We start from the raw sequence: 14255 nt of genomic DNA on the forward strand, positions 1-14255 counted from the left end.
CACTGAGCAAAAAAGCCTTTTATTTCCTCCCATATTCCAGCTCTCCACTTTTTGTAACATCTCTTCCAACTCAGAATCAAAGCCCAAGAAGTTGATCCACACCTGGAAAGAAAGAAAAAAGACAGGGCAGGTCAGAGGGCCCTTGGGGGAAGCTCTGGGATGGCTGCAGAAATTGACGAAGGAGCAGAGGAAATGACAACTAGAGATAAGCACAGGCACTTATTCCAAGTGAGATGGCCTCAGGACCCCAGGACCTGCCAGGAGCCAGAAAGCCTTCCTTTTACAATCTGCTCAGATCTAAGAAAGGCTGAGAGGGTTTCACCTTTTCCCAACCCAAGTAGGCGATTGCAGTAGTCAGGCCTAGCCCTAAGCAAGATAAGCAAAGTTGATGGTAAAGGCCCAGATCCTCTGGTTAGCGCTCCTCCCTCGGCCTGGGCTGTTTCCTCTTCTCCCACAGGGGCTTCCAAGGGCACAGCAGCCAGCCGAAGCTGAAAACAGTTTAAGAGCTGGGTACACAATAAAATGACTCTCAAGCTATATACGAGACTCACCTGAAAAGATGAGATTTTTTACAGAATTTTTTTACCTTAATGAGGGAGCACACTAACTAGCCAGCCAATATGTCCCACCCTCACTTCGGAGGCGGTGTCCCTCCAAAGATCCTGTTGGCAGAACTTTTTCTAAATGCAATGATGGCTAATGTAAAAGAGAAGGTGCACGTGAAGTACTCGGGCACATAGTATGTGTCTAGTAAACGGGCATCATCAATCCTTTTGAGCAGCTCAAGATGAATTTCACCAAATTTACATCATAAAACTGGCATCAGAATTTCATGAAAAAAGCAAGACAAATAGGATTTATATCCAGGGCACATCATCAAATTTCAACCCTCTTAATTCACCACTGTTGCCAAAAAGCTTGGACATGAACTACAGCTATGAATCTTAAAGTCAGAATATTAACTGAAAGAAGTCAGTCACAGAAGGATGTGTATGATTCCATCTGTATAGAGTACAGAAATAGGTAAAACCAAACCGTATTGTTTAGGAATGGCTCTGTCTCAGAACTGCCACCCCCACCTCATCCCCTATTCCTACAGGACTGAGTCAAAGAACCTTACCTGAGAACGAGACGGGAACTAGGCCAGAGCCCTCAGAGCCGGGTTCTAGACCAGTGGGACTCCCGGCGCGGATGGAAGCACGCAGCAGTGAGACAGCAGAGGCCACAGAACAGGATCAGGAAGAAGCCCAAAACCAGCAGCCGAGAGCCACACAGAGTCAGCTCCTCCTAGGGGCGGGGACGGGGAGGGAAGGAGGAATGACGGAGAGGGTCTGTGGAGGATCTTCCCTGGGGAAGAAGACATCTCAGACAGCCCCAGCCCAAGGGCTATAGACAGCGCCTCCATGGGGGAAAAGGCTCTTCATATCCAGAGAACAACTAAAGGGAAAATGTTATTTTTATTCATTTCTGGCTGTGCTAGGTCTGTGTGACTGCGTGGGCTTTTCTCTAGTTGTGGAGAGTGGGGCTACTCTAGCTGTGGCGTGAGGGCTTTTCCTTGAGGTGGCTTCTCTTGCTGTAGAGCATGGGCTCTTGGGCATGAGGGCTTCAACAGGTGCAGCACGTGGGCTCAGTAGTTGTGGCACATGGGCTGAACAACTCCATGGCATGTGTCATCCTCCCAGACCAGGGATCGAACCTGTGTCTCCTGCATTGGCACGTGGATTCTTTACCACTGAGCCACCAAGAAAGCCCTCTATTTTCATACAATCTAACACTTGTCTACTTTCTTGCTCAAACATTAAATTGAACACTGTAATGATGCCAAGAGACAGGAAAATTCACTACTGTCTATGTTTTGAAATGTGCAAGCAGGGCCAGGTCTGGAAACCAAGATCCCTGGATTCCAAGCTCCCAGGTCATGTTCCTCACCAAGGTCTTTACAAATCTGAGCGAAGTGTATGCAGCAGCCTATTAACTCTCTCTCCCCTCCACTGAGCCAATCTTGTGTACCCAGCACCAGGGAATCCTGTGACCTGCAGTTATCATATCTTAGCATCTTAGCCAGGCATCACGGTGCCTCATGACCTGGCCCCTGCATCTCTTTGCCTCTTGCCCTAAGTCATTCCTAAGCCTTCATCGTGCAGTGTCCCTGAACACTGAACACTTTTCAATCCCTAGGCCTGTGCTCATGCTAATCCCTTTGCCTGGAATGTGTCTCTTCTCTCCCGAACCCCCTCTACGGCATTCCTCGCCCGAGTCTTCTTCATTCTCCAAGGATCACCCTGACAGAGCAGAATGAGCCTCACACTTGCAAGTCAGACACTGAAGCAATCCTGGCTCTGCCAACTTAACCAGTTGTGTGGCCTGGGGCAATTCACTCCCTCCGTTTCCTCATCTGTAAAATGGGATAATAACAGCTACCTCAAAAGGCTATTTTAAGATCAAATAAGATAATGAACCTGAAAGCACTTTGTACATTATAAACTACTGTAAACAATTCCCTTTTTTAAATGCCACCTTCTCGGTGAAGCACTCCTCATAAACGTGCAAGTTAAGAGTTAATTGGTCCTCAACTCTGTTTGAATAACACTTTGCTCACATCTCTCCAATTGCAATTAGCCCATTCTGCCTTTTATTACAGCTTCTGAACTCCTTTGAGGTGAAGATGTTTTATTGTATCTAAAGACAATTGTTAATAGTAATAGCTAACATTTATCCAATCTATTATGTACCAGGCATTGTACTAGGCACTTTACATTCATTCTCATTTATCCTTATTTGTTAGTACTAGGAGATAGTATCATGTTTTCTATTTTACACATGAGGAAGCTAAGGTTCTGAAAGGCCCACATGCTTGCTCAAGGTCACACAGCCTCTGCGGCAAGATTAAAAGCCTGCACTTTTCCCCCTTGGTAAAGCTACCTCCAGGGGCCTTCACGACACAGCAGTCAGCATGGCAGTTTATGAAAGCCCGAAAAACTGAGGCTCTTACCGAGGTGAGCAACTTGGTGAGCACAAGACCTTCGTGGCTCCAGACACTGACACACTCCTCAGCCATTCGAGGGCTCAGGGTGGCATTTCCTGCTCCCTCCTCTGAGCAGGGTATCGGTGGCTGGCTGGAGGGCAGGATTTGTGGAGCAGCACTAAAATAAAGGCAGGTTCCTGGGGTCCTTTCTGTGGTCACCCTGGCCGTAACGAGGACCAGCTCCCCTGCAAAAGATCCTATGAGAGGCACAGGGGAGGAGATGTTAAGAAAATTCTGGGAGGTGTCCATCTTTAGACATCTACTCATTTCTGTAGGCTTCCTACAGTACCAGGTATTTTGATGTTGATTGTATTCAAGAAAGTCCTTTAATACCACCATTTATGTCACTGAGAAATGGAAATAACTGCGTACCAACATAAACAAAATTTAAGTTAGCTCACAATCAATAAAACAGTCATACCAGTTCTTAGAAGGCTGCAGTAAAACTGAGATAGATACACACTGCTGCTATCAATTTGTATAAACTAGTTCGTTCTTCTGAAGAAAACAGTTTTCTACTAGGTACCCAAATCCATTAAAAAGTTCACATCTCATTTCAAATTAGTGGAAAAAGAATGGCCTACTCAGTCAATGGCCCTGGGACAATTTCCATTTGGAAAAAAAGTTAGACTATTACCTGACACTATAAAGTCCAGATGTATTAAAGACCTTTTGTAAATAAACTAAAACAAAACAAAAACCTAAGTAAGTATTAAAAGAAAACAGAGAATAATATTTTCTCATTTTAAAGTGGGAAACAAAGGCCTTCCAAAAAAAGACACAAAACTTAAAAGCCTGAGGACAAGAGCAATAAATTTCATAAGAATTAAAGGCTTCCATACAATGAAAGGTAAGTTTTTAAAAAAGAAGAAAGTAACAGAATGATTGAAAATACCTATGGCGTATTTAATTGGCAAAAGTGTTTACTATCCAGAATGTATAAAGATCTTAAAAAAATCATAAGATAAATATCTTGAAAGAAAAATAACTAAAGGATATGAATAGGAAATTCAGCGAATACATGAAAGTGCCCAATAAACCTGTAAGAAAATTGCTCAACTTCACTAGCAATCAGGAGAAAGCAAATTAAAACAATCAGGTAATTCCTGGAACTTCCCTGGTGGTTCAGTGGTTAAGAATCTGCCTTTCCAATGCAAGGGATGCGGGTTCAATCCCCAGTCAGGGAATTAAGATCCCACATGCTGCAGAGCAACTAAGCCCTCACACCACTATTAAGAGTCCTCATGCTCAAACTAAGACTGGAGGTGGCCAAAGAAATTAATTTTTAAAAATCAGGTAGGACTGGGAGGGAGCTTCAAAAGGGAGGGGATATATGTATACCTATGGCTGATTCATGTTGAGGTTTGACAGAAAACACCAAAATTCTGTAAGCAATTATCCTTCAATAAAAATAAATTAATTCATTTAAAAAATCATGTAGAAGCAACTGGCAACCCACTCCAGTATTCTTGCCTGGAAAATTCCAGGGACAGAGGAGCCTGGTGGGCTACAGTCCATGGGGTCACAAAAACAAAAGAGTTGGACACAACTTAGTGACTAAACAACAACAAAAGTCAAAGTTCAGATTTTTCCTTCTGTCTGCTACTGAGTCTAGCCAGTGAGTTTCTAGTTTTGGTTGTTGTGATTTTCAATTCTAAAATTTGCATTTACATCTTTATGTTCTCTATTTCTTTACAGATTATTTTTAGCATTTAAGAGTGTTCTTGATTGAGTGTTTTTATAATGGCTGACTTAAAATCTTTGTCGGACAATTCTGTCATGTGTATTCTATTTTGACATCTATTGATCATTCTTTCCTATGCAAGTTGAAATTTTTGTGGTCCTTATATGCTGAATAATTTTGGTTGTATCATGACATTTTAAGAATTATTTTACAAGATTCTGAACATAATCTTGTTTAAATTCTATGGAGAATGTTGCTATTTTTGTTTTAGCAGACAATGGGACTGGTGGGGTTCAAGGTAAAAAAATTTCAACCTGAGGGCTCTGTTTCCAATGTCAGATTGAGGCAGGAGGTAGATGTGCCCATCCCCACCGGGTGAACAATTGGGAGTTCATTCCCTGTGGTCAGAGAATCCAAAATATTAATAGCAGGACAATCAAGAGAGGCTAGGCCCTACCCAGATAAGAGACCACATCTTCCTCATTCTCTAAGTCAAGGAGACCTTCCTGTCTAGAAAACTCCTTGGAGGTTAAAAAGGGAGTGATGCTAAACTACCCATAGGCCTTTTCGCTGGAATCCACCTTGGCTTAGAGATGCACGAGCATACACGGGAGGATCCTGTGATTTACCAAATACGGACTCAGGCAAATCAAAATGACTGGCCAGTGGCTAGCCCAGGTCGCCAGGGGCCAGCCCAGGTTGCCAGGGGCCAAGGGCTCCTGCCAGCGTGTGGGGATGAGCAGGTCCCTGGGCCGGGCAGCAGCAGCTCTGCTCCACGGCGGGTGTGGTGCAGGCAGCAGCCTGCGGGTCCTGGGCATGCGGGGCAGAATGCTTGGGCGGCAGCGGCTCTTGGGAACACCTGGACACATTCGTGAAGAAGGACAAGGTGGTGGTCTTCCTCAAGAGGACACCGAGCAGCTCAGGGCGGCTTCAGCAAGGCCGTGGTGCAGATCCTGTAGCTCCACGGCGTCCATGACTACCTGGCCTACAACATTCTGGATGACCGCCAGCTCCGGCAAGGCATTAAAGACTACTCCACCATCCCGCAAGTGTACCTCAACAGTGAGTTCATGGGGGGCTGTGACAATGCACCAGAACAGGGACCTGGTAGAAGAACTGAAAAAGCTGGAGATCCGTTCCGCCCGCTTAGATAAAACAAAAGACCAGGACTCAAATGAGGGAGGGTGGCCCAGGAGAGGAGCCGTTGGTGTCAGAGTCTCACCACCAAAGAAGCCTTACCCATTCAGGTTCCCACTCTTCAGATGACAGCTTGCACTGCTTCCTACAGTTTGTAAGCAGCTTGGTGATTTTAGCCTGTGTGGTGTTTGGGCAAGGAATATCCCATCGTGAACATAATCGTAACCACTGCACTGTCATAATCAATGTCATATTACGACGTAAACAAAATTCTTTCTTGTGTAGTCCTTTGCGCTTTGCCTGATTCAGGAGTAAACCTAGGAGCTTTTGAATCATTGTTACGGGTCCTCCGCAAATATGTCAGTCTGCAAAGATAATATAACACCCCTCCCCTGTTTTTTGTAACTTGTTCTATTAAGAAAAATGATGGACAAGGAAGAAAATAAGACAACCGGGTTTTTAGTTTTTTAAAAAATAAACTGCCAAGCCAGGAGAAAAAAGACTGGCCAGAGGAAATCCAGAAGAAATGCCCCACACAAGTGATTTAAACTACCACAAGGGTATGACTCTCTCTCTCTGAGTTTGCCCATGTATCTATCCACACATACTGTACTTTTTGCCTAATAAACACTTTACTTGTTTCACTAAAAATATAAAATAAAAATCAGGTAATTCCTTGGACCATTAAATTGGTAAAAATTAAAAGGAGTGATAATGACAAGAGTTGTTGAAATGTGGAGAAATGGGCACTCTTCACTGGTGACACTTTTAGAGGACAATTTGGTTGTTTCTGCTGCAATTTTAAATGGAGACAGAGAAGGACTGAGAGGATGCCCAGCAAACTGTGGACTCTGCAGGGGAGGTAAGGAAGAGTTTTACATTTGCTCTGTACATTTCTATGTAATCTGATTCCACAACAAAATGAATTTGTGTATTTAAAAAAACGTCCGTACTTTGACTCAGTAATACCACTTATAGAAAGAAACTAATCCTAAGAAAAGGATTCAAAAGAAAAATGCAAACTATACCAAGTGTTTATTGTAATTTCATGAAAAATACCAAAAAGTAGAAAACAAAAATGTTTATCAGTATAGAAAGCATTAACAAAGGTTGGCCTAACCAATTAACAGATCAATTTATATCCATTAAAATAATAATGTTCTGGCCATTCAGTAATTTAGAAAACATAATGTCATAAAGTGAAAAAAAATACAAACCAGTATATATATCATAATTGCAACTGAGAAACATATTTGTGAAATTCTATAAGAGAATTCCCCATTCTTCTATGTTCCCTAAATCAAATCTCTCACCAAATCCTATCCATCTCACACTTCTATCAACTCTCTCAAATCAGTTCCCCTCTTTCACACCACCATCTTAACTCAATTTTTCTTATCATCTTTTTTTGGGGGGCTGCACTGCACTGCAAGTGGGATCTTAGTTCCCTGACCAGGGAAGGAACCCATGCCCCTGCATTAGAAGTGCACAGTCTGAACCATTGGTTCACCAGGGAAGTTCTTATCATCTTTTTATCACAATCACCTCTTAACTGGTCTTCGTGCACCTTGACCCATTCCTTCCAGGCAGTCAGCCAACAGAGTATGATCTTTTAAAAAGAACAAAAGAACAAAATTCTACTATCTTTCTGATTAAACTCATTGAGTAAGCCAAATATACTAGTTACAAGTCCAACTACCTTGGCTTGGCAAAAGGGACTCTTCATGAAATTCTGCCTGCTGCTTCAGATCCATCTCCTGCCACTCATCAATACTCCTTTCCCTGCAACAAACTGAACCCCCGGAAGTTCTTATATGTGCCATGTAATCCCCGTCTGCCTGCTTTTGCATATGCTCTTCCCTCTGGCTGGAATAGGGCTTCTCAGGTGGCTCAGCAGTAAAGAATCTGCCTGCCAATGCAGGAGGCGCAAGAGACACAGGTTCAATCCCTAAGTCAGGAAGATCCCCTGGAGGGGGAAATGGCAAGCCACTTCAATATTCTTGCCTGGAGAATCCTATGGACAGAGGAGTCTACAGTGTCACAAAGAACTGGACACAACAGCAATCGTGCACATGTGCATGCACTGGTTGAAAGGGCACATTCTTAAGCCTCCCTCAAGCCTCAGTTCAATCCCTACCTGTATCCTTGGAAAGGCCTATCTTCACCATCCCTGCTTGACAGGCTTATGAGTACTCTCGCTGTAGCCTGTGTTTTACTGCACATGCTGAGAGGTATTTACTTCTGTTAACATCTGTATCCTTGCTGGATTGTGAGTGATTTGAGGTGAGGATCCATATCTTACAGACTGCTGTATTCCCCATGCTTGGTACATAGTAGGTGTCAAATAATTACTGCTTAGATGATGCAATCATATGTGATTACTTTTCACTTGGTCCAAAACAATCTTTAATGTTACAACTTTGCTTCTAACCATGCAGAAGCAGAAACTGACAATCTGATCCTAAAAATAATATGAAAATTCAAGGGATCTGGAATAGCCAAAACAATCTTTAAAAAAAAAAAAGAACAAAGCTGGAGAGTTCGCATTTTCTCCCATCCAAGTACTAACCAGGCTCAACCCTGCTTAGCTTCTGAGTCAGGGTGGTACAGCCATAGATGAGAATTCACATTTTCTGATTTTAAAACTTATAACAAAGCCACAGTGATCCAAACAGTGTGGTACTAGCATAAGTAGAGACATAGATCAATGGAATAGAACTGAGAATCCAGAAATAAATCCATATGTCTATGGTCAATTGCTTTCAGTAAGAGTGCCAAGGTTATTCAATGAGGAAAGAATAATAGTCTTCTCAACAAAATGTGCCAGGTCAACTGAACAGTACCTGCAAATGAATGAAGTTGGACCCTATCCTCACATCATACACAAAAAAATTAACTCAAAATTGATCACAGATCTAAATGTAAGAGCTAAAAATACAAAATTCTTACAAGAAAATAATAGTAGTAACCTATACTTAGTGACCATGGGTTAGGCAAATTCTTGTTAGATATAATGCTAAAATCACAAGCAGTAACAACAACAAAAATAGAAACCGGACCTCATCTAAACGAAAACTTTCATGCTTCCAAGCACACCATTAACAAGGTGAAAAGACAACACAGAGATGGGAGAGAAAATTTGCAAATCATAAATCAGATAAGAAGCCTGTATCTAGAAAACAAGAGACTCCTACAACTCAATAATTAAAAGTTTTCCAATTTTTAAAATGAACAAAGACTCTGATATACATTTCTCTGAAGAAGATACACAAATGGCCAATAAGCATATGAAAAAAATATTCAATATCATCAGTCATCAAGAAAATGCAAATCAAATGATGCAACTGATAAGGGCTTAATTTCCAAAACATACAAACAGCTCATACAACTCAAACAAACAAAAAAACCCAATACAATAAAAAAATGGGCAGAAGAACTAAAGAGCCATTTCTCCAGTGAAGACATAGATACGGCCAATAGGCACACGAAAAGATGTTTATCATCGCTAATTATTTTAAAAATGCAAATCAAAACTACAGCGAGGTACCACTTCACACTGGTCAGAATGACCATCATCAAAAAGTCTAAAAAAAAAAAAAAGTCTAAAAATAACAAATCCTGGCAGAGGGGTGGAGAAAAGGGAACCCTCTTATGCTATTGGTAGGAACATAAACTAGTGCAGCCACTATGGAAAACAGTATAAAAGGTCCTTAAAAAATTAAAAACAGAGTTGCCATATGATTCAGCAATCCCACTCCTGGGCATATATCCAGACAAAACTATAATTCAAGAAGACACATGCATCCCACAACAGCCAAGACCTGGAAACAACCTAAATACTTACTACTCAGCCATAAAAAAGAATGAAATAATGCCATTTGCAGCAACACGAATGGACCTAGAGATTATCACACCAAGTGAAGTTAAGTCAGAAAAAGAAAGAAAAATTCCATATGATGTCATTTATATGCAGAATCTAACATACAACACAAATGAACATAGCTACGAAACAGAAACAGACTCACAAACATAGAGAACAGACTTGTGTTTGCCAAGGGAAAGGGGGCGCGGGGGAGGGAAGGGTTTAGAGTCTGGGGTTAGCCAGCGCAAACTATTATATATAGGACATATAAACAGCAAGGTTCTACTGTACAGCACAGGACCCTATATTCAATATTCTGTGATAAACCATAATGGAAAAGAATATGAAAAAGAATATATATATGTATAACTGAATCACTTTGATGTACAGCAGAAATTAACACAATACTGTAAATCAACTGTATTTCAATAAAAAAAGAAAACGCAAATCAGAACCATAATTAGGTATCACTTCACCCTGACTAGGATGGCTATAGTCAAAAAGCAGGCAATAACCAGTGTTGGTGAGAATGTGAAGAAATTAGAACTCTTATACACTGCTGGAAGGAATATAAAATGGTACAGTCATTTTGGAAAACAGTCTAGCAGTTCTTTGAACATACTGTTACTATATGACCCAGAAACTCCACTTCTAGGTATATACTCAAAAGAAATGAAAACACAGAATAATGCAATAACTTGTACATTAGTGTTCACAGCAGCATCATTTGTAACAGGTAAGAAATGGAAACAATTCAAATGTCAATCAACTGATGAATGGATAAATAAAATGTGGAATATGCATATACTGAATGCCTTTCAGCAATAAAAAGAACTGAAGTACTAACATAACATAAAATATGGATGAACCTTGAAAACATTACGCTAAGTAAAAGAAGCCAATCACAAAAGACAACATACTACATGAAATGTCCAGAAAAGGCATATCTGCGAATAGAAAGTATTACTGGTTGCCTAGGGCTGGAAGGTTAGGAGAAAAAGGGAAGTGCATGCTAATGGGGACAAGATTTCTTCATCAGGTAATGAAAATGTTCTAGAATGAACCGTGGTGACAGCTGCACATTTTTTCTAATATTAAAAAAAACCATTTACTTATACATTTTAAATAGGTGTATTTTATGGTATGTGAATCTTTTATATATATATATATTTTTTTTACATAAAAATAACAGGAAACAAATGTTCCAAGTCTGTATATATCATATACATTCCTTTATTCTTGCTCTCTGATCACACACATGTACACCTAACAATATAAAGACCTACTCTCACCTGGCAATATATATATGTGTGTGCCTCCCTACACATATACATATTGATTCCATGGAGAATCTTAGAATGATAGCATTGGAAAGGACCAAAGAAGTCTAAGAATTCCACTTTTCTCTCCTCCTTCTTCATTTCTAGTCTTTAGATAAGGAACTTGAGGCCAAATCTCACCCAGGAATTAATGGCACTCCCAACTCACTCTCACTCGTCATTTTCCCAGAAGACTTAAGCAATTTGAGAATGGAAGAGGTCTAATTTTTCTGTATACTTCACAGCACACAGAGCTGTATCAGGCACTAAAGACACCAGGTTAAATAAATAGAACGTGCTTCTCTGATATCCCTGAGGAAAAACGAAGGTGCCTCTAACAGAAGCCCCAAGGGGTGAAGAGGACTGAAAAAGAACTTTAGGTTAAATCTTGCCCATCTCACCACACCTCCAAGGATAGAATCAAAGAACCTCAAAGCTGGAAGGGGACAGAGAAAACATTTACCGAGAATCTACACAGTGGGCATTGTGTTCACTGAAAATGTCTAGTCCTATTATAGAAAAAGTGATTAAGGCCCAGAGATGTGGCCAAGGTCACCAGGATGGTGAGGTCAGAGGCAGGGCCCCACCCCTGAGTGTTCTGATATCCAACCCCACAATTCCCCCTTGGTCTCACCTTTCAATCCCATCCGACTACCCTGGACCTGGGCTTGGAATGTTTGGGTCTTGTTCCTGTCTGGACCATCTCCAAAGTTCAAGGTGGTCAGTAAGCCCACGACATGAGACCCACGCCCCTTCCCTGTGACTGTCCCATTCACGGGGCACAGGGTCAGCTGGCCAAAAGATCTCAAGAAGGAGACCCAGTCCTGTGTAGAAAAAGAAGGTGAGAAGAGGTGAGAGATTAGCAGCAAAAAACAGCCTGCAGGGGATGGATGAGCAGGAGGGTGAGTACTCACCTGGGGGATGTCAGGGCTGCGCAGGTCAGTTCTGTGGGTGAGGAGGAAGCCACCAAGACCCAGGCCAGAAAGGCCAAGAAGAAGCAGGATCAAAGTGGCACAGACCAGAGGTGGGTTGTGGGCCAGGCAGAGATGCAGGTAGTGCCCTGCCTGGCAGCTGCCCATGGGGAGCAGAGGGGTCTGAGCCTCCGGGAAGAGCCTGCTGGAGGACAGGAAGGGAGAACTGGACAAGAGCCTGCCAGTAAGAAGGCACTTACCCATTTCATTCAAAGGGAAGTTAAAGCATCAGGAAGACAAGGGACTTGTTCAAGGCCACACAGCCAGTCAGCGTGGCAGAGCCAGGACAGGAATCCGAGGCTCTTCACTCCGAGTGTTCATCTCCATGCACCACTCAATAAATGTTTGCTGAATTTCATTTCTGAAGTAATCAAGGCGGAAGCAAAGCAGAGTATGCTGTGCAGGAAAAAGGAACTCAAAAAGGAGAATTCTCCAGGGGAGAAATTCAGGAAGCAGCTGTTCCGGGGCTACGGTTTGGCCAGGGTTCCAGCTGAGAGTCCAGACAAGTAAGACAAGTAAGACAAGTAAGACGAAAAAAACTTCACTTTGGAGCTAAACTCAACTGAAATCCTCTGCCACTCACTGGCTCAAGGAGACAAATCAGCGAACCTGTGTGAGTGAAAAGGAAATCTGCGAAATGGGAGTTCTAGGAACATCAAGTAGTGAGGACTAAATGGGGCAGATAAAAGTTGCCCTGGTACCTGGCCTTGCAAGAACTGAACAAATGTTCATTTCCTTTCTATTTCTCTGGGTCATATGGATCTTCAAAACCAGGTGGGACAAGGCAAAAATAACTACGGGGACAATTGAGGTTCGGGCACTTTAACAACGCAGTGGAAGGGCCAAAGTCTGAAACCCGGCTCCTCTTCCAAATGGAGTGCTCTTTCCCTGGCAAGAAGCGACAGCCTGATGAAAAGGAACATCTGGAAGGTGAGATAAACAGATGGGCTGGGGGAGAAGGAGGGTTCCAGGGAAATGCAGGTGTCACCAAGGTTCAGCCCCGGCCCTGGCACATCTGGAAGGACGGAAAAGGCAGGAAGGGGGAGGACAGAGCCAGAGGTCGGCGGCTGGTGGTGCCCCTAGGCCTCCCCTCCCCCGCCAAGCCCCTACTGCAGAAACTCAACACCCTCATCCCTTCCCGCTCTAGCAGCGTCGGGTCTGCCCGCCGCGCGCTCTCACCGCTCGCAGCCGGGCGGAAGCCGGCGCCCCCCGCGACGTCACGCGTGGAGTCGCGAAGGGGCGGGGTCCGTGCTCCCACCCAGCCGCCCCACCCGGCCTCGGCGGGATTCGCATGCGCAGTGCTCCTGCGAGGGCGCCTCGCCCCTCCCGGTCGGGGTGGGGGCGTACCAAAAGGACTTCCAGTGCAGGGGCAAAAGGAAAGAAAGAACGCCACGGGAGGTGAGTAAAAGGGAGAGAGGCATCGGAGGTAATCCTAGAGGCATTCTGAAATAGTAATCTCTCCATCCGGGGGGGATCATGGGGCATTTCAACGAGAATCTCGTCGCAGGCAATTTTCTTTTGCTCTTCTGCCACCCGTGCCAATAGCACAGCCCAGCCGCGCCCTAGTTCCGGGTAAAGACTTGGGGTCCGCCCGGGGGCGGGGCTCCGCTCCCAGGACTGTGGTCTTCCGGGCCGGCGTTGCGAGTATAGGCTTTTTTCTGCAATTTAGTGGTGTCTAACGTCTGCACCTCACGCTTCGTCCGTGGCTTTTAGTGACCCCTTCATGCATCGGATCTTACAGCTGTAAGGCTGCTCAATAGAGACCATCTGATTTCACTTCTTGCATTTTAGAGATGAGAACAGGAGGTCCATCTTAACCCGACGGGACACATGGAACCAATAACTTTGGGTTCAAATCCTGACTCTGTCCCTGCCCCTACATAAAACATAACCGTGCTCTTCTGGGGACTGAGTTTACTTCTCCGTTAAAGGGGATTATCTTACCTGTCTCACTGTTTGAATGGGAAGATTAAGAGATAAAGTGTGGGAAAACGTGCACCCACTGTGTACACAACCAGCAGTGGACAAATGCTGTATGAAACAATCTGAGTATTCAACTCTGCTGAGGCTTCCTTAAAGCAGAGACCATATCCTTTCTGTACCCCCCCCCAAAGTTTATAGCTCAAAATCCTCTCGTATATGTTGTTTAGTCCTTAAGCCCTGTCCGACTCTTCTGCAACCCCATGGACTGTAGCCTGCCAGGTTCTTTTTGTCCATGGGATTTCCCAGGCAACCAGTATTGGAGTGGGTTGCCATT

General features: G+C 43.4%; 1 protein-coding gene and 1 long non-coding RNA gene across 5 annotated transcripts in view; one reads left to right on the top strand and one right to left on the bottom strand.

The window, feature by feature from the left end:
- On the bottom strand, positions 1-13321 carry TMEM219 (transmembrane protein 219). Of its 4 annotated transcripts, none has more exons than XM_043914697.1 (6): positions 13178-13321; positions 11942-12140; positions 11662-11851; positions 2993-3222; positions 1121-1287; positions 1-102 (listed from the first exon to the last, which is right to left on the bottom strand). In XM_043914697.1, exons 2-5 carry the CDS (start codon positions 12104-12106, stop codon positions 1153-1155), a joined length of 720 nt encoding a protein of 239 aa, XP_043770632.1. In that variant the 5' UTR covers positions 12107-12140; positions 13178-13321; the 3' UTR covers positions 1-102; positions 1121-1152. The 4 variants fall into 4 exon arrangements, with proteins under 4 accessions (XP_043770632.1, XP_043770633.1, XP_043770631.1 ...); XM_043914698.1 differs by having other exon boundaries at positions 11942-12143; positions 13178-13315; XM_043914696.1 differs by lacking the exon at positions 13178-13321 and having other exon boundaries at positions 11942-13120.
- Positions 13315-14255, top strand: part of LOC122701590 — a 21268-nt gene continuing 20327 nt past the window's right edge. Inside the window, exon 1 of the long non-coding RNA XR_006343099.1 lies at positions 13315-13396. This is a non-coding gene — a long non-coding RNA (uncharacterized LOC122701590). The remainder of the gene's footprint in view (positions 13397-14255) is intronic.

Source organism: Cervus elaphus, chromosome 10 (genome assembly GCF_910594005.1).
Source record: "Cervus elaphus chromosome 10, mCerEla1.1, whole genome shotgun sequence".
Classification (NCBI taxonomy): domain Eukaryota; kingdom Metazoa; phylum Chordata; class Mammalia; order Artiodactyla; family Cervidae; genus Cervus; species Cervus elaphus.